The sequence below is a fragment of the Terrapene carolina genome, unplaced genomic scaffold, assembly GCF_002925995.2.
Source record: "Terrapene carolina triunguis isolate 2854851 unplaced genomic scaffold, T_m_triunguis-2.0 Scaffold42, whole genome shotgun sequence".
In the NCBI taxonomy this organism is placed as follows: domain Eukaryota; kingdom Metazoa; phylum Chordata; order Testudines; family Emydidae; genus Terrapene; species Terrapene triunguis.
This window is the reverse complement of record NW_020664393.1, coordinates 46,785,571-46,806,599: the sequence shown is the minus strand read 5'-3', so window position 1 is coordinate 46,806,599 and position 21,029 is coordinate 46,785,571. Positions and strand designations below refer to the sequence as shown.

Genomic DNA, 21,029 nt, shown 5'->3' with positions numbered 1-21,029 from the left:
CCTCCCAGAGTCCGCACCCCTTCCTGCATCCCAACCCACTGCCCCAGGCTCAGCCCGGAGCCCCCCCACACTCTGAACCCCTCACCCCCAGCCCAGAGCCCACATCTCAACTGCATGCCCCAGCCTGGTGAAAGTGAGTGAGTGAGGGGGAGAGCAAGCGATGGAAGTAGGAGGGGATGGAGTGAAGGGGGGGTGTCTCTGAGAAGGGGCAGAACAGGAGCGGGGCCTCTGAGAAGCGGTGGGGTAGGGAGCGGGGCAAGGGTGTTTGGGTTTGTGTGATTAGACAGTTAGCAACCCTAGCCTGGACCCAGCCCTGCAGTCATTCCCAATGAAATCAATGGTAGTTTTGCCGGTATTAGGAATTCAAATTTGGGCCCTAAGTGTCAGGGATTCATCTTATTGCAAAAAGAAAATCTTAAATTTCATGCAGAAGTTCTTACTACTTTTATTATTAATTTTTTTCAAATAAGTTAATATAGGTGAAAGAAAAAGATTCTGTACATTGGGAAAGAGGTATCATTTGCTAATATGTTTCCCCATCAAACTGGTTTAGCATTGTGATATATTGCATACTAGTTTACATGTTTGTTATGATGTGCAAAAAGCCTTACAAACATTATATATAATGTGCATGTATTTATATACACATATGTATATAACTGTCTGTGTGTCTATAAAAAACTGTGTGTGTCTCTCTCTCTATATAAACAACATATATAATTATATATACTGTGTGTTTGTGTGACATGCACACACAAACTCACACTATATATACAGAGAGAGAGAGTTAGATTACAATCCAAAGATTGATATTTTAACTTTAATGGTTCAGAAATGTTTCAAATCCATATTGGGAAGAAAAAAGAATCCACTGTGAAGTTGTTCTCAGTAGTTGTAGTTTATTTGTAATTTTAAGCGCATTATGTTATCCTTTATCAATTTAATAGCCAAATATTTTATGAAGAATCAAAGCATTTTCAAATATATTTTTGTTCATTTTTCAAGGGAGTCTAAGGTTTCTTCTGGTGAAAAGATGAGGATTGGAGGTAGTGAAGAGGTTGCCTGGCTGCAGATATGTGAGCCCACTGAAAAGGACAAAGGGAAATACACCTTTGAAATTTTTGATGGCAAAGAATCCCATAAGCGCATGCTTGATCTATCTGGACAAGGTAGAATACTGAATATATTGTAGTTCTAAGGCATGATGCATTTTCATAAACTGGATTAAGCGGAAGAATCACTATAAAAATGAAAAGCTATCAGCCAAATTCAGCCATGCTATAAGTGGACCCAACTTTTCTGGATACCTTAGTGTTGAGACCATTTCCACCAGGACTGATTTTGACCCCATATGTTCAGTTTTCATTTGATATGTTGGTACTATGTAATTTTATGAGAGGTTTTAAAAGAACATTAACATAGTAATGAGTGACAACATTTATGTTTACTTGTAGATAAGAACTACGTTACATTTTATATAATGCACTGAAATATTTCATTACAGCTTTTGATGATGCATATGCAGAATTCCAGCGACTCAAGTAAGCCATACATTTTTTATTTAGATCCTGTAGGTAGTGCCTTAATTATACAGTACAATATTAAGTTATTTCTTTTCTTTCCCACCATCCCCAACTATAGGGCAGTGGCTTTTGCTGAGAAGAGTAAGTATATTTTACATATTTTAAGAGACAATCTACTTCTAAACTTGTGACTTTTTTTTTTTAATTTGGCAAACCTAATTCCAAGTTCCCATGTTTTTCATAGTTCCATGACAGCAGAATCAACACATTGCTGCAGAATTTGGCCACAGAATTTGCTGTCGTTTTTCAAAAGTTGTGTGTCTAATCCTCTTTAGTTGCAAAGGAAACCTGTCAAATGAGAACTGGGTGGGTAAACCGCTGCTATGCTGTCTTAGAGAGCCTGAAACAATAAATTTAAGAGTTGTGAATTTCCTCCATTACATTGGGAAGTTGACTCTGAAACATAATGATAGCTACCATCTGGATGCTAAAAACCTAAATTGCTCTTGCTTTGTTGTGTTCCAAAAGCTTATACTGTTCCATACTCAGCTTTCAGAGTCTCTCTAACAACATCTTCAAGGCAATTGTATGCTTGGTAAAAAAATCTGTGGCACATTGTACATTAAAAATGTGAGGGAAGCATAAAATAGTTAATATCAAAATAAATAGGATCAGGAATACTGTATGGATTGTATTATTTATTTTCATATTTCATTTAATAAAAATTCCTATTTTTAAGATACTGCCTCCTAGACGCTTGAAACTGCCCAAAAATTTCCTTTTGGTCTGAAGTCACCAACTTATTGCTAATACTACATCAGGATTTATAAAGATTAACATATTTAGTGAGTAATAAATTCTTTCAGACTTTGTGATGGTTTGTTGTAGTATGATTACTATTTTTTAATTTCTAGATCGTGGTAAAGTGATAGGAGGTTTGCCCGATGTGGTGACTATAATGGAAGGCAAGGTAAGGATGACTTTTGTCATTGTCACGTTCATATGTTGGGATTTCTGTGTTAGTGGGGAGGAGGCAGCGGTTCAGAGAAGTAGAGAACCATACAGTGTAGCCTTCTGGAGGGAGAATGTATTAATTATTATGATTAGGATTATCAAAGCCGACCAGGGGATTTAATGACAAAGTTCCCACACCAGATCTGCAAGGGGCTTGGTGACCCCTACTCACGGTCAAGTGGGCCCAAGATCCTGAGCGCTTGTGGCTAGGTTCGTAAAGTAGCCGACAACCGATAACCCTTACAATGTGTATAGCCTGGGCCCTTGAGGTCAGGACATGGTATAGCACTGAGAGCACAGGGAGAGGTACAATGAAGTCCCATGAGCCTGCAGCTCTCTGTGCTGCAGCCCCTTTTCTTCTGGAGTCCTGGTGGTGTGGGCTGGGAGGGGCAGCAGCAGGCCCAGCAGTAGTAAAGAAGGGGGCTGCTCAGGCTTTCCACAGGGACTGAAGGCACTGGTGCTGCATGGAACCTCTCCCTGCACTCTCTGGGCTGCACCCTGCCCTGGCATAGTTGTTAATAAGCAGCACACCTGTTGCCAACATCTCTATCTCATTAACATTAAAGTCGATGGGATGGGATCAGTTCCTGGCAAAAATGCTGCTATTAACTGAACTTTGTTAATAGCGGGGTTGCTATTAACTAGTATCCACTGTAGAGGAAATCAATGACCAATGAGTATTCTTCTTCTTCTTTGTGTAGTGTTCCTATGGGTGCTCCACTTCAGGTGCTCATGCACCTCTCAAGCCTGGAGCAGAGATTTTTCTGCTAGCAGTGCCCATTTGGCCCAGGCATGTGCCCCGTGCCTCCTTGTGGCAGACAAAGGTGGTATAGGGATGCATCGACAAACCACCCTTAGTTCCTTCTCTATTGCTTGGGCTGAGATGGAACTCTAGCTTGCCCACCTTGAGCACACCTCAGCTATTTCCTATTCTTCTTATGGTAATATTAGTTAGTATTGTTAGTTGTTAGCCTTACTAACTACAACTATTTCTGTGTCTACACTAGAGAACTTACAGCAGCACACCTGTACCGATGCAGCTGCGTTGCTGTAAGATCTGTTGTGTAGCCGTTCTATGATGATGGGAGAGCTTTTCTGTTGGTGTAATTAAACCACCCTCAAAGAGCTACGTCAGCAGGAGATGTTCTGCCACCAACATTGTGCTGTGCACACCACCACTTATGCCGATGTAATTTGTTGTGCTCTGACAAGGCTTCGGTACTCTCTGCCGAGGCAAGCAAAGCACCCTGGTCCATCAGGCTCAATCCTGCTGTCGGCACCTGCCCACTCAGCACCCTCAGTACTGAACAAGCAATAGTACCAAAATCCAATGGCACCTACATGGGTATGCCTGCCATCAACAGTACTGTCAGCTTCAGCTACCGTGTCTTCATCTACTGCATCAATACTGATTCCCTACTCAGTAATGCAAGACTTTAGATATGAGAGGGACCTGGAGCTGGAATCCAGGCTCCTCATGGATACTAAGCGTCCTTCAGTACCAAGACGTCAATCTCCAGACTGCTACCATCCCCCAGTATTGCAGGACTCTCAACCCATGTCTATGGTGGCTCGTCCACTAGACATGTTGAGGAGGATGAAGGGGACTTCCAGTCAGTCACTTCAGTCCAGAGTTCCTCAACATGTCCTGTCAGGAACCCATTCTTTGACAGTCACAGGGAAGATCGCAACTATCATCAAGGGTGGTGGAACCAATTCTGCATGCCACCCCCCTCCCATGGCCATAGTGGGATCCTTGGGCTGCTTATCAACAGCAATTCTCCAGACCACCAGTACTGTTTTAAAGAGAGACTAGGGTTGTTCAGTCCTCTCCTCCCCAACCAGCCCACCCTACAGAGAAGACGTTTGAGGACCAGGAGGCCAGGGAGGATAAAAAGGACACCCCTCAAACATCCATCTCATCCTCATCTCCAGAAAAAGTGGCTTTGCCTCTATCACCTTCCATGGCTGACAACTTTTCACAATTTCAAGACCTCATAAAGAGGTTAGATGACACTTTTCAAATTCCAGTCGAAGAGGTCAGGGATTCACAACACACATTGTTGGGTATCCTATAATCATCAACGCCCTCCAGGGTGGCATTACCCATCAACCAGTCACTCCTGGATCCAGCGAAGACTGCATGGTAAACACCTGCTACTATTCCACCAACATGTAAAAGGGCAGCTAAAAATATTACATTCCTCCTAAGGACTTTGATTTTTTCTACTCCCAACCTCCACCTAAATCCCTAGTAGTGAATGTGGTAAATGAGTAGGGTAGGCAACACTTCTCCAGATCTACTCCACATGACAAGCACCAAAAGATACTGGACCTATTTGGAAGGCAGTCCTATTCATCAGCAACCCTGCAGTTCAGGTGTGCAAACTATTAGGCAGTCTTGGCCAAATACATTTTCACAAACTATAATAGATTTGACAGACTTTATTGAGCACCTGCCACAGGAACATGGGTAGCAATTCCAGTCCATAATTTCAGAGGGCCATTGGCCAAGACTGCTCTTCAAGAATCCTTGGTTGCTGCAGACACTGCTTTCACATCCATCTCCATGCACAGGGCATCATGGCTCCAGCTCTTGGGGTTTCTGAGAAAAGAAGAGGGCCTCTCCTTTAATGGCCATAGGCTTTTCTCGGAGACCACAGAGGAGGTCTTGCATACACTGAAGGATTTCAGAGCCACTTTACATTCGCTGGGCATATATACACCTAAAAATAAGAACAACAAGGAGTCTGGTGGCGCCTTAAAGAGTAACAGATTTATTTGGGCATAAGCTTTCGTGGGTAAAAACCTCACTTCTTCAGATGCATAGAGTGAAAGTTACAGATGCAGGCATTATATACTGACACATGGAGAGCAGGGAGTTACTTTGCAAGTGGAGAATCAGTGTATGCCAACATTTTTATGGCTGACTTAGAACAACGCTTCCTCAGCTCTCATCCCCTAGTGCCCCTCCTCTACTTGCGCTACATTGATGACATCTTCATCATATGGACCCACGGAAAGGAGGCCCTTGAAGAATTCCACCTGGACTTCAACAATTTCCACCCCACCATCAACCTCAGCCTGGACCAGTCCACACAAGAGATCCACTTCCTGGACACTACAGTGCAAATAAGTGATGGTCACATAAACACCACCCTATACCGGAAACCTACTGACTGCTATACATACCTACATGCCTCCAGCTTCCATCCAAGACACATCACACGATCCATTGTCTACAGACAAGCCCTAAGATCCAACCGAATTTGCTCCAACCCCTCAGACAGAGACAAACACCTACAAGATCTTTATCAAGCATTCTTAAAACTACAATACCCACCTGGGGAAGTGAGGAAACAGATTGACAGAGCAAGACGGGAACCCAGAAATCACCTACTACAGGACAGGCCCAACAAGGACAATAACAGAACACCACTGGCCATCACATACAGCCCCCAGCTAAAACCTCTTCAGCGCATTATCCACGATCTAAACCTATCCTGGAAAATGATCCCTCACTCTCACAGACCTTGGGAGGCAGGCCAGTCCTCGCTTACAGACAACCCCCCAACCTGAAGCAAATACTCACCAGCAACTACACACCACACCACAGAAACACCAACCCAGGAACCAATCCCTGTAGCAAACCTCGTTGCCTACTCTGTCCCCATATCTACTCTGGCGACACCCAACCACATCAGCCCACCATCAAGGGCTCATTCACCTGCACATCTACTAATGTTATATATGCCATCATGTGCCAGCAATGTCCCTCTGCCATGTACATTGGCCAAACCGGACAGTCCCTCCGCAAAAGAATAAATGGACACAAATCGGACATCAGGAATGGTAACATACAAAAGCCAGTAAGTGAACACTTCAATCTCCCTGGTCATTCTATTACAGATTTAAAAGTCACTATCATTGAACAAAAAAACTTCAGAAACAGACTTCAAAGAGAAACAGCAGAACTAAAATTCGTTTGCAAATTTAACACCATTAATCTGGGCTTGAATAGGGACTTGGAGTGGCTGGCTCATTACTGAAGCAGCTTTTCCTCTCCTGGAATTGACACCTCCTCATCTATTATTGGGAGTGGACTACATCCACCCTGATTGAATTGGCCCTGTCAACACTGGTTCTCCACTTGCAAAGTAACTCCCTGCTCTCCATGTGTCAGTATATAATGCCTGCATCTGTAACTTTCACTCTATGCATCTGAAGAAGTGAGGTTTTTACCCACGAAAGCTTATGCCCAAATAAATCTGTTAGTCTTTAAGGTACCACCAGACTCCTTGTTGTTTTTGTAGATACAGACTAACACGGCTACCCCCTGATACTAAAAATAAGAGATAGTTTAGTAGATCACAAAGTGCCTAGAGATTGTGTCCTGCTAAATCCTCTGGATTCTGAGCCCCTAGGAAAAGAGAAGTTTCAGAGGAAGAGGGCCGCTCACCCACCCTCCACAATCACCCAACCATCTTCTAAGTAGCAATTTTGATGGGCTGGTCTGGGTTCGAATCCTCCCACAGCTCTGGTTTTACTGCTGCATCCATTTGCCCACCACCCTCCATTTGGAGACCACCTTTCTCATTTCCAACATGCCTGGAGGTTGATTACTACAGACAAGTGGGTCATAGTGGTTATAACATCAGGCTATACTATCCATTTTACATCACTCCTACCCTTCCACTCCCCTTCCCTGTCCTCCTTCAGGGACCCTTCTCACGAGCTTGTATGAAGACAGGAGGTGAATTCTCTCCTCAGGATAGAAGCAATAGAGCTGGTCCCTTCCCCTCACAGGGGCAAAGGGTTTTACTGGAAGTATTTCCTTGCACCAAAGAAGAACGTAGTGTGGAGACAAATCTTAGATTTAAGTCTTCTAAACAAGTTCGTAAAGTCTCAGAAGTTCAGGATGGTGACTCTGGCACCTATAATTTCTTCACTGAAAAAGGGGCATTGTTTTTTGGTCCTCAGCCTACAAGATGCCTTCTTCCATGTAACATACACCCCTTTGCACAGGAAATATCTACGATGCACTATAGGTCAGGATCATTTCATAAGAACATAATTAAATGAATTCTTTGCATCCGTCTTCATGGCTGAGGATGTGAAGGATATTCCCAAACTTGAGCCATTATTTTTAGGTGACAAATCTGTGGTGTCATTAGAGGAGGTTTTGGAATAAATTGATAAACTAAACTGTAAGAACTCACCAGGACCAGATGGTATTCATCCAAGAGTTCTGAAGGAACTGAAATGTGAAATTGCACAACTACTAACTGTGGTATGTTTCAGAGTGGTAGCAGTGTTAGTCTGTATCAGCAAAAACAATGAGGTGTCCTTGTGGCACCTTAGAGACTAACAAATTTATTTGGGCATAAGCTTTTGTGGGCTAAAACCCACTTCATCAGATGCATGGAGTGGAAAATACAGTACGTAACCTACCATTTAAATCAGCTTCTGTACCAGATGACTGGAGAATAGCTAACGTGACACCAATTTTTAAAAAAGGCTCCAGAGGTGATCCCAGCAATTGCAGGCCAGTAAGCCTAACTTAAGTACCAGGCAAAGTGGTTGAAACTATAGTAAAGAATAGAATTATCAGAAACATAGATGAACACAATTTGTTGGGGAAGAGTCAACATGGTTTTTGTAAAGAGAAATCATGCCTCACCAATCTGCTATAATTCTTTAAAGTATGTGGGCAAGGGTGATCCAGTAATATAGTGTACTTAGATTTTCAAAAAGCATTTGACAAGGTCCCTCCTCAAAGGCTCTTAAGCAAAGCAAGCTGTCATGGGATAAGAGGGAAGGTCCTTTCATGGATCAGTAACTGGTTAAAAGATAGTAAACAAAGGGTAGGAATAAATGGTCAGTTTTCAGAATGGAGAGAGGTAAATAGTGGTCTTTCACAGGGGTCTGTACTGGACCAGTACGGTTCAACATATTCAGAAATGATCTGGAAAAAGGGGTAAACAGTGAGATGGCAAAGTCTGTAGATGATACAAAACTACTCAAGATAGTTAAGTCCAAAGCAGACTGCAGAGTTACAAAGGGATCTCACAAAACTGGGTGACTGGGCAACAAAATGGCAATTCAATGTTGATAAATGCAAAGTAATGTATATTGGAAAACATAATCCCAACTATACATATAAAATGATGGGGACTAAATTAGCTGTTGCCACTCAAGAAAGAGATCTTGGAGTCATTCTGGATAGTTCTCTGAAAACAGTGACAGTCAAAAGAGCTAACAGAATGTTGAAAATCATTAGGAAAGGGCTAGATAATAAGACAGAAAATATCATATTGCTTCTCTATAAATCCATAGTATGCCCACATCTTGAATAGTGCATGCAGATGTGGTTGCCCCATCTCAAAAAAGATATATATTGGAAAAGGTTCAGAAAAGAGCAACAAAAATTATTAGGGGTATGGAACAACTTTCATACAAGGAGGGGATCACTTGATGATTACGTGCTCTCTTCATTCATTTATTCCCTCTGAAGTACCTGGCATTGGCCACTGTCAGAAGACGGGATACTGGGCTAGATGGACCATTGATATGACTCAGTATGGCCATTCTTATGTTCTTATGTTGGAGCTCTGGGCTGTCAGGAAGGCCTGCCTCCATTTCCTATCTCTCATCGGGGCAAATAAATCAGGGTTGTGATGGACAATGTGTCCTGCATGTTTTATATCAACAAGCAGGGAGGAGCAAGAGTCCCCTCTGTGCACCAAAGCCATGAAGCTATCGAACCCAGTGCATATCTCATCAGATCCAAATTTTGGTCTACCTACCAGGTGTTCAGAACAGCCAATGTTCTCAGCAGACACTTCTCTTAGGACTACGAATGGGTGCCAGACCCTCAAGTCCTCCACAGCATATTCCAAAGATGGGGTCTGCTGAAGTGGATCACTTCACCGTCTTCAGAAACAAGAAGTGCCATTTCTTCTGCTCAAGAGGGGTCTGGACCTCCACTCTTTGAGGGATGCCTTTCTTCTTTCCTGGAAGAAGGGTCCGCTCTGTGCATTTTCTCCAACTCTGCTGATACCAAGGTCTTGTCTACACTAATGCTTTAAGTCGATCTAAGTGATGCTAGTAAAGTTACGTAAATTACATAACTTAAGTTGACGTAACTTATAGTGACTTAAAGTGTGTCTACATCCTGCTATGTCTATGGGAGACACTCTCCTGTTGACATAGCTTCCGCCTCTCATTGAGATGGAGTACTGAAGTCGACGGGAGAGCACTCTCCCATCAACTTAGTGCATCTTCATCAGATCCGCTAAATTGACGCTGCTGCATTGATGGCAGTGGCACTGACTTAGTGTGGTAGTGAAGACAAGCTCTCAGTGTGATGAACAAAATTAGATGGCATGGTTCCTTGATGATTCACGGGGCTAGAATCCTTCTGATCTGATGAAGTGTAACAGGTGTTACTGAATGGTAGGAAGAAATCAACCTGTACTGCTTATCTGCAGAAATGGAAGAGAATCTCCCATTGGTGCTGTCATTGCTACTTCCCGCCTGGATCTGTGCCTCTTTCAGTCATCCTGGATTATCTCCTGGATCTGAAGATATCAGGGTTATCAATTAGCTCAGTTAAGGTCCATTTGGCTGCAATATCAGCCTTTCATCTGACTATAGAAGAGTTTTCCATATTTGCTCATCCTGTATCATCTAGATTTATTAAGGATTTAGGATATCTCTACCTCCAGCCTAGAGACCCCATTCTGACTTGGGACCTCAACCAAGTACTCAATTACCTTTATTAAACATCCATTTGGACCTATGGCAACCTGTTCTTTACTCCCTTTATCTATGAAGACGGCCTTTCTAGTAGCCATCATGTCATTGCATAGAGTTGGGAAGATTGGTGCCTTGATGGCAGATTCCCCCCTTGATGGTAGTCTTTAAGGATAAGGTTTCTTTACACTCACGTCCTAAATTCTTACCTAAGTTTCTCTTGGAGTTCCACCTTAACCCATCTATTCATATACCAGTGTTTCTCCTGAAGCCACATAACTCTCTTCGGGAGTCTTGTTTTCAGACCCTGGATATTAGAAGGGCAGCACTGGCCTTCTTCTTGGATAGGTCATCCAGGCTGTTCATCTCCTTCATGGATAGATCCAAAGGATCCACAATTTCTGCTCAGAGACTATTGAGATGGATATCTGGATGTATTGCTACTTGTTATAAGACCGCAGGAGTTCATCCTCCTGAAAAGAACATTCTATCAAGTCACATGCAGCATCCATAGTATTGCTTAAGAATGCACCTGTGTCTGAGATATGTAGGCTGCTATGTGGGCTTCAGTACATTCAGTTTCAAAGCACTATGCTTTTATCCATGCCATCAGATCCTATTCAGCAGTAGGTACTGCAGTTGTATCTTCAGTTCTGGACTTAGTTCCAAAGCTCCCTTCTCCCTCTGGGGAAACTGCTCAGATGTCGCTTGAAGTGGAGCACCCATAGGGACACTACTCAAAGAAGAAGAGGTTACTTACCTCATTCAGTAACTGCAGTTCATTGAGATGTGTGTCCCTAAGGGTGCTCCACCACCCACCCTTCCTTCCCCTCTGTTTCTGACTGTTCTCTGTGGAGATGTTCAAGTGGAGAAGGAACTGAGGGCGGTTCACCTGTGCATCCCTATGTAGCCTCAGTGTCAGGCATGAGGAGGCACAGGCTGCATGCATGGGCTAAATGGGCACTGCTAGCAGAAAAATCTCCCATCAAGGGCTTGAGAGGCAAATGTGCACCTGAAGTGGATCATCCATAAGGACGCACATCTCGAACTGTAGTTACTATACAGGGTGAGTAACCTCTTATATGATTTTGTGTGTGTATGTATGAAAAACAGAACTGCCCCCAAGTTTCCCAACAGGCCTTACTTGCTTGGTGTAATAGAAACTTAATGAGAAGGGCTGTTGTCCACGGTGGGAAGTCAATAGCTCTCTCCTTTGAATAGAATGGATCTCTGATGGTCTCCAGCCCTGTCCATCCTCCAGCTTTGGGTGCAGAAGAGGCCTGCCAGGCTCATCTGGCAGTCAGTCCTCACAGAAGCAGGGGAGTGTTGGGGTTCCGTCTCGTCATCATGAAACTGGGGGCTCTAGATCAGTCTCAAGCACCAGCGCATAATTTGTAAAGAAAGAGGTGGCAGGGCTCAAAATAGCATCCTCCACACAACGTGACCTTGCATGCACCGTACGTGCAAGGTCACATCTTCTGCCACTGAGTGAAGAGGGGCCAGAGCTGAGGCCCAGCAAGCCCCTGTAGAAAATACGGTCTGTCAAGTCCTCTGGCTGTGAGAGACAAAATGGCATCTTCTTTTCTGCAGAAAGAGTAACTCCTGGGCTACTTCCCCTCCCGTAGCTGTAATCCAACTCCCTGCAGCCAGCTCTTTGTCTAAAGAAACACTGTCCCTATCTCGGCTTAGCTCACAAGTCAGGGCAGTCCAAGCCATCTGTAGCTATCTGGGGCCTATCCATTGGGCTCCTGGCTCAGCTCCGAGGGAAATGTGTTTTGTGTGTCTGAAGCACAATTGGGGCAAACAGTCACATGGTAAGTCTACTCTTTGAGCTGGGGGTGTAATTCCCAGCTCAAGGAGACATGCCTGCGTTAGCTTGCTAAAAATAGAGTGTAACCATGGCAACAGGAGCAGTAACTACCCTCAGTACGATCCAATGCAAGACACTCAATCGGTAGGTCCCAGTCCATTTGGGGCATTATAAGTCAAAACAAACATCTTAGGGTCAACAATTCAGTAATGAAACAACTTAGTGCAGCCGTACCCTAATATGTACATGTTCGATTTCCAATGTGCACACATGCAACTTGCAGTTTGCTTGCACAAAATCATGCCTTGAAAAGTCTGGCCCTAAATTAAGGATATGTTATATGATGAGTTTAAAGAAACAAAAGGCTTCTGTGGGAGGCCTGATGCTATGAGGAAGCTAGAAGATCAAACCCTGAATCAGTGAAGAAGTCATCTCTGCTGTCTGAAATCAGAGAGAAATGTAATGGATCATGGAGAAGTAAAACTTTAAATTCACAGATTTTATTAACAATTTTTAAAAGAAACCAAAAATGTACAAAGTGAAAGTGCAATCAAGTTATAAAAAGCAGTTACAACAGAAGGGTGGAACATGATCCTAATATGAGGATATATACACATAAATATGTGCATACAGGATAACTGACACTTCTAAAGGGACAATAGGGAATCATAGAATCATAGAAATGTAGGGCTGGAAGGGACCTTGAGAAGTCATTTAGTATAACCCTCTGTGCTGAGGCAGGACCAAGTAAACCTAACCCATCCCTGACAGGTGTTTGTACAACTTGTTTTTAAAAACCTCCAAAGACAGGTGTCAGGTTAGTCACACAGAGACAGAGGCATGATGGACGCTAGAAACAACAGCTTTATTGTAAAAAGAATGTATACTATCTCTAGCTCTCGATAAAGTTGTCCTGCAGTATTCTTCACATACCACCACCTAGTGACTAAATATAATGCAGTTAAAACTTTCCATCACCTCTTTTCTTTTCTGCATTTTAACAATTTTTAAAACTATACAATTGTTTTTTACATCTCACCACATGTCCATCTGTTAATCATCCCTAAATCATACTGTTTTTTCAACTCTATGGCCAGAACAGATAACAACTTAGTGTTATCTTTAGAGTAGGCTGTCTTTTTATTTGCAAGGGCTCTCTCAGGCAGGTTTGGAGTAGGTGAATCTTCTCCTGGTTCTTCACCTGCAGTTTGTAGAGTTTGTTCAGTTGATTGTTCATTCCCTGGAAAAAACTGAAGATGTTGATGGTTCCTTTTGAACTCTCCGCCGTCTGTCTCAATAGTGTATAATCAGGGTGATGAAGTCTTTTTTCTTTACAACAGCAGGAGTTCTCCATCCTTTACTTCCATCCAGTTTTGACACAAACATGGTTACCAGGTTCCAGATCAGGCAATTCTCTGAGTGATATAGGCTATAGAAGTGTTCATAAGATCTTTTTGCTTTTTTATCCGATTTGGCTACTCTTCTTAGGTCTGGCCACTTTGGGGCTGGATTTTTTTCCAGGGTTAGAACAGTAGTCCTGACTTGCCTTCCCATTAGAGGTTGGGCTGGGGTATAGTGTTGATCTGTAGCTCAGAAGAACAAGGAATGGATCTTCCTGGTTCAATATTTTCTTGGCTGTCTGAACAGCCCTATCAGCCCCACCATTTGCTTGTGGGTAATGTGAGCTGCTAGGGATGTGTTCAAAATCATATTTTGTGTGGAATGACTTAAATTTAGCTGTGGTGAATTGTGATCCATTGTCCAACAATATTTGTTCTGGAATAGCACAATAGATGAATGTACTCTTTAATTTCTTGATAACACTGTTACATGTTGCATCTTTCAGATATAGTGTTTCAATATATCTAGAAAAATAATCCACTACAACTTGGTAATGGTGTCCTCTGAATTTGTATAAATCTTCTGCTAGCCTCTTCCAGGGTCTGTCTGGTAGAAGTATTATTAGAGGTGCTTTGCGTTGTGTTGGTATGTTAGTTCTGCAATGTTTGCATGAAAATACTTTATTCTTCACATCCTTGCTGATTTCAGGCCACTACACTGACTGATTGGCCCATTCACAGCATTTAGTTAGTCTCTGATGTCCTTCATGGATGTGATTTAGAATTTCTCCTCTCAAAGATGGCAATGTGATCACCTTTAATCATTAGTCCATTGGACTCACTTAATTGTCTTCATACAACAAAATAGTCTTGTGCCATGGTCATAGTGTTCTTTAGATACTTAAGCCATCCTGTCTGAATATAACTAAAAACTTATTTGAATTTGCTTATATGCCCAGGTTGCTTTTTGTAGCAGGTATAGTCACCCACCTCACACTGGGCTGTAAGCTTCCAATTAACAGTCTTTCCACAAATATCCAGTTTCACCCTCCACGCTGGCTATGTGTCATTACACGTGCTTAAACCCAGAAAAAATGGCTCTTGATTCTTGGTGGTCACTTCCCATACTGCCTTTGTGAGGCAGAGAGCTGCAAAATGTCCAATTTTTGTGCATTTACAGCATTTGGCTCCTTTATCTGAGCAATCACCTCTTGGACTGTGATCTTTCCCACATCTTGTGCATCTAATCTGAAAAGTGTTATGTTTTACCTGGGGCTTACCCCGCATTGCCTTTGAGGATTACTGCATTGCTTTTTGCAGCTGTGCTCTATGTCCTGTTGTGATTCTGCTTGCAAGTCACTTCCTCTAGGTTTCTTTCTGGCAGTCACTGGTCTCTGTTTTGATTTTTAATGATCTCAGATTGTCTTGCCATTTCTATTGCTGTGTGAAGGGTTAAATCTCTCTTCATTTGCAGTTTATCTGCAGTCCCTTGTCTAAAATGCCAATCAGTATTCTGCTCTTCCTTTTTGTCTTCAAAATCACAGTTTTCTGCCCTGTCAGGCAAGTCTCTTATGAAAGATTCCACAGATTCCCCAGGAATTTGGACACGCTGGTAGAAAAACGCTTAGTTATAAACCACATAATGCTGAGGTATAAATTACTCATCAAACGTAGCCAGCACCACAGTGTAACTGTTCTCATGGTTTTCCTCTCCAAAGGCAAAGGACTTAAAGATATATTCAGCTTCCCTGCCAATGGCATAGACTAGGGAAGTAACCTGCATCTTCCTGCAATTACTTGTGATGCAAAACCATGGAAACTGCTCTTTCCAAACAGGCCACTCTGATGGCCTGTCGAAGCTGAAGCTCTTTGGGGTGTGAAACTTTGGCATTTTGATGAAATTCTGCAGTTTTTATTGTTTTTCTTCTGACACCATGTCAGGTTAATCACACAGACACAAAGGCAAAATGGATGCTAGCAACCACAACAACTTTATTGTAAAAAGAATGTAGACTGTCTCCAGCACTCAGTAAAGGTGTGCTGCAGTATTCTTCATACAGCCAGTGACAAAATATTATACTGCAACCTCCCTTGGTAACCTATGCCAGTACTTAACTATTCTTATAGTTAGAAAATTTCTTCTAATATCTAACCTTAATCTCCCTTGGTGCAGATTAAGATGATTACTTCTTGTCCTGCCTTCAATGGACATGGATCATCATCCTTTTTATAACAGCCCTTACTGTATTCGAACACTGTTATCATATGAATGGTTTTAAAGGTGACCACTGTAGTTCAGTAAACCAGAGCAGCCCCAAATACACAAGAGTGACTATTTGGGATATTTATATGCACCCTAGGTATCAGCACTCTGACTGATTCTAAATATTGACATATTAAACAAATCTTCAATATTGATGGGTGTTGAGGTCAAAGTGGTGACATTTAGACATAATGTTCTCTCTCAAGTGCTGCAGTTAGTCTCTAAGGTGCCACAAGTACTCCTGTTCTTTTTGCAGTTTACTTAATTATTGCTTAAGAAAATAGTCACTTTTAAAAACTGCTCTTTTATTTTGATAAAGTATAAGGCCTAATCCTGCAAATACTTACTCAGATATCCATAAGAATAGTTCCATCGATATCAAAGTTACTCACATGCATTAATGTTTACAGGATTTGGCCCATAGTTGGGGAGTCCTCTGACATGGGAAGGATGTGGTACTCCAACCATTGTTTTTGAAATGTACAGCGGTTCTGAGCACATTTAATAAGCCACTCCTACATTGTGAATTGTTTTAATAAATCCTATGGTCTTGAATAATTTAATTGGAGTTCAAGAAAACAATTGTGCACACACGCGCCCACACAGACACACAATTACCTTTCTGGGTCTTGAGTGTGTGTAATTGGGAATCTGAAGTCAGGGTGGAGGAGCAGGAAGTATATCTGTGGAAGAGGCTGTTTTTTTTAGTAATTTGGTGGATGTCTGAAGCAGTTCAGTGGCCTGAAATGTTAGAAATAACTTCATTGGAGTGCGATTTGTGGGCAGAATGAAAGGGAGACAGTCAAAGGTGCATTATATTTGAAATGAACCACATGACGATACAATGTCTCATATAGGTCTTCCATTTATTGTACTGATCTCATCACCAGATATATAGTGTATAGACAGACAGACATATATATTATATAAACATATTGGACATAAATTTCTGTCTTATACTTGTAAACTATACTGTATATAAAGACATATTTAGTGTTATTATTTAACCATTAGACAGAGCCTAGATGACTGGAGAGTCTATAATATTAGTTGCTTTCACAGTGAATTTAAACATCTCCAGTAATGTTCTTGGGAGGCCTGCAGCTGAAGTAGTTTGCTCAGCTCTTCCAATGGTGCGAATGTAGAAACTTCAAAGGATGTTTTTAAATGTATCATTGTCTGAACATCGTGTTAGACTAATGGCTTGTCAGGAGTCTGCTGCAGGCAAGACTGCAATGACAGTCCAAATTACCATCTTCAGACAATGTTACCCTCAGGCTATTATTGAATCACAATCACTGGCAAGATGGTGGAAAGGTTGTGTCAAAAACAAGGAAAGTTAGAAATATACTTTATGTATCTGTATTTTCAGTCTTCACAAGTCTAAATGTATGTATATTAGCCACAGCTTGATTAGTGAAGCTAATTATTGAACCCTTAAACGAGTGTGATCCTTATATATATTGTGGATTCCTCCTCTCCCTCTCCCCAGAAGACCCATAGAATCATAAAAATGTAGGGCTGTAAAGCACTTTGAAAAGGCATCTAGCCCAGTCCCCTGCACTGAGGCAGGACCAAGGATACCTAGGCCATCCCTGACAGGTGTTTGTCTAACCTGTTCTTAAAAAATTCCAATGACTGGGATTCCACAACATTCTTGGAAGCCTATTCCAGCACTTAACACTATCCTTATGTTTAGAAAGCTTTTCCTACTATCTAACCTAAATCTCCTTTGCTGCAGATTAAGCTGATTACTTTTTGTCCTACTTTCAGTGGACATGGAGAATAATTGATTACCATCCTCTTTATAACAACCCTTAACACATTTGAAAACTGTTATCCAATCTCCCCCCTCAATCTTCTTTTCTCAAGACGAAACATGGCCAGTTATTTTAACCTTTCCTCAGAAGTCAGGTTTTCTAAACCTTTTATCATATTTGTTGCTCTCCTCCATACTCTCTCCAATTTGTCCATATCTTTCTTAAAGTGTGGTGCCGAGAACTGGACATAGTACTGCAAGTGAGGCCTCACCAGTGATGAGTAGTGGGACAATCACCTTCCTCGTCTCACATACAATTCTCCAGTTAATACAATCCAGAATTACTTTAGCCTTTTTAGCAACTTCACCACGTTGTTGAACCAATGGAACAGAGTGCCTAGGGAGGTTGTGGAAGCTCCTTCACTGGAGGTTTTCAAAAGGAGGCTGAAGAGCCATCTGTCTCGGATAGTTTAGACACAACAAATCCTGCATCTTGGCAGCGGGTTAGACTAGATGATCCTTGCTGTCCCTCCCAACCTATGAGTCTATGATTGTATATTCCATTTCTGATCCACTATACACCATAGATCCTTTTCTGCAGTATTACTGCCTAGCTAGATATTCACCATATTGTAGCTAGGCACCTGATTTTTCATTCCTAAGTGTAGTACTGTGTTCTTGTTGAATTCAGACTGATCCTCTAATTTGTCAGTGTCATTTTGAATTCTAATTTCAGCCTTCAAAGTGCTTTAAACCTCTCCCAGCTTTGTGTTATCTGCAAATTTTATAAGCATACTCTCCTCTCCATTATTGGAGTCATTAATGAAAATATTGAACCAGACCCCTGCAGGACCCCACAAGATATGTCCTCCCAGTCTGACAGTGAATCACTGATAACTACTTTTTGAGTACAATCTTTCAACTAGTTACAGTAATTTCATTTAGACCACTTTTTTTTGTTTGCTTATGAGAGTGTCATGTGGGACGGTGTGAAAAGCCTTACTAAAATCAAGATATATCACATTTACAGCTTCCCCTCATCCAGTAGGCCAATATCATGTCAAATAAGGAAATTAGGTTGGTTTGGTATGATTTGTTCATGACAAATCTACCCTGGTTATTCATTATGTAACCCTATTATTCTTTAGGTGCTTACAAATTGATTGCTTAATAATTTGTTCCAGTATCTTTCCAGATATTGAAGTTAGGCTGTCTAGTCTATAATTCCCCAGATCATCTTTCCCCATCCTCTTTTAAAGATAGATACTATATTTGTCCTTCTCCAGTGATCTGGGACCTCAGCCATCCTCTGTGAGTTCTCAAAGATAATCACTAACTGTTCTAAGATTGTTTCAGCTAGTTCCTTAAGCACACTAGGGTGGATTTCATCAAGCCCTGCTGACTTGAATATGTCTAATGCAGGGGTTGGCAACCTTTGGCATGTGGCCCATTAAGTAATCCGCTGGCGGGCTGTGAGACATTTTGTTTACATTGACTGTCTGCAGGCACAGCTCCCAGCAGCTCCCAGTGGCTGCGGTTCACCGTTCCCGGCCAACGGGAGCTGTGGGAAGTGGTGCGGGCCGCAGGGACGTGCTGGCTGTCGCTTCCCGCAGCTCCCATTGGCTGGGAATGGCGAACCGCGGCCACCGGGAGCTGCGGGGGCCATGCTTGCAGACAGTCAATGTAAACAAAATGTCTCACGGCCCGCCCGTGGATTACCCTGAAGGGCCATGTGCTGAAGGTTGCCGACCCCTGGTCTAATGTATCTAAATATTTTGGCTTGCAGTCTTTCCCCTTTGTTGCTAATATTAATTGTGTTAAATATCTGGTCACAATTTACCTTTTTAGTGAAAACTGATGCAAAATAGGCATTAAACTCCTCAGCCTTCTTGATGTCCGTTATTGGCTCTGCTGCCATGCTGAGTAGAAGACCTACGCTTTCCTTTGTCTTTCTCTTACTCCTAATGTATAATAAGTGTGGTAACAACCAGCATGCTCAAATAAACCTTCTATTTGACTGATGCCTAAAATGACTTTTCTTTTCCTTAGACTTTGAATCTGAGCTGTTCTGTATTTGGAAATCCTGATCCTGAAGTGGTGTGGCTTTGGAATGACAAGAAATTTGAACTTAATGAACATTATTTAGTTTCAATGGAGCATGGAAACGTTGCCAGCTTTACAATCAAGGGAGTGTCCTCAGAGGACTCAGGCAAATATAGCATCAATGTCAAGAACAAGTACGGTGGGGAAACAGTGGATGTCACTGTAAGTGTGTACAAACATGGTGAAGAGATGCCTGAAATTAAACCTGCCCAGGTTGCTAAACCACGGATAATACCACCACCAGCACAAGCCACAGCACCTCCAGAAAAAGCAAAAACAACCTCCACAGCTGAGAAATCCAGTAGGAAATAAAGTTTGAAAGCCAAGCATGTTTGACGGACAAAACCATATAGATGAGCTGTAGTTGAAGTGTTGCTGCAAATAGATAACTGGCAGTGTCCAAGGAGATGAGGTTTTAAAGGCATGCATTAGAGAGACAGTTGTGCAACAGTATTGTACATTTGTGCAGTTATATCTTTATGAAAAAATGCAATATGGCACGACTTACAAATAGCAACAGGCCCAATACCTGCCATTGGATTTAATTATCAATGGCAGTTTCTATAAAGTTACAGTGATATAAAAGAATCACTTCCCCAACAACAGAAGTAGCATGCTGTAGTTAAATATGCATTCAGAGCTGCACCTACTCATTACTCACATGTGGAGTCTTTTTGACTTTGAAGGTACTCCTCATCTGAGTAAGGCAAACTGAGATGGCCACTGTAGTCTGTATTTAGTAGCATTGTTATTCTGTACTGAAAACTGATCTTTGGTAGTGTTCTACAGATGATCACAGTGGACTTGTTAAAGCATAAGTTACATGGTTGTATTTTGTTTTTTCTTGCTTTGTGCTGATAAAACTTAAAAAGTCACCTTGTGCATCTCACTGCACCAAATCACACCTAACTAATTTGGTTTACTCTCTTTCATTGTTTAATTATGGCTTATTGCATAATTTCACAGCTGGCAGCATGCAGACAATGGATTTTCAATAAAGAAAATAAATTATGGTTAATCACAGTCACTGTGTGGCACTTACATTACATTTGCTCTTTATGGTATAGGTCAAGATGCAAATTTAAACTGGAAAAACAAGACGTATACAATTCTGCAGCTTTCTAGGGTTATTATGGTCAGATCCTGCTTCTGCTAAAACCAATGGTAAAACTCCATGTCGTCTGGGAGCAGGAGCTGAATATTAGACCATGATTCTGCAGACACTTAAGCATGCACTTACCTTGAAGCTTGTGAGTAGTCCCACTGAATCAATTTCAGTGGGACTAGTCATGTGCCCAAAATTAAGTATGCACTTGAATGTTGGCAGGATTGGGGTTCTAGGGCCAGATTATCTACACAATTACAGCCCCATTGTCCACTCAAGCTCTAATCTGTCCGTAAATGCCCAGCAGAGAATTCCCCTCTTGGAGGGTAACTTCCTGCTTACACAAGTATGCTGGAT

General features: G+C 42.0%; 1 protein-coding gene across 1 annotated transcript in view; it reads left to right on the top strand.

Moving 5' to 3' along the window:
* The window catches only part of MYOM2 (myomesin 2), a 107,807-nt gene extending 87,217 nt beyond the window's left edge, over window positions 1-20,590 (top strand). The window contains exons 33-37 of the mRNA XM_026656319.1: window positions 1,006-1,169; window positions 1,505-1,541; window positions 1,642-1,664; window positions 2,438-2,493; window positions 19,514-20,590. Coding sequence (XP_026512104.1) covers window positions 1,006-1,169; window positions 1,505-1,541; window positions 1,642-1,664; window positions 2,438-2,493; window positions 19,514-19,879 — 646 coding nt within the window. The 3' untranslated portion in view covers window positions 19,880-20,590. The remainder of the gene's footprint in view (window positions 1-1,005; window positions 1,170-1,504; window positions 1,542-1,641; window positions 1,665-2,437; window positions 2,494-19,513) is intronic.
* The last annotated feature ends 439 nt before the right edge of the window (window positions 20,591-21,029 follow it).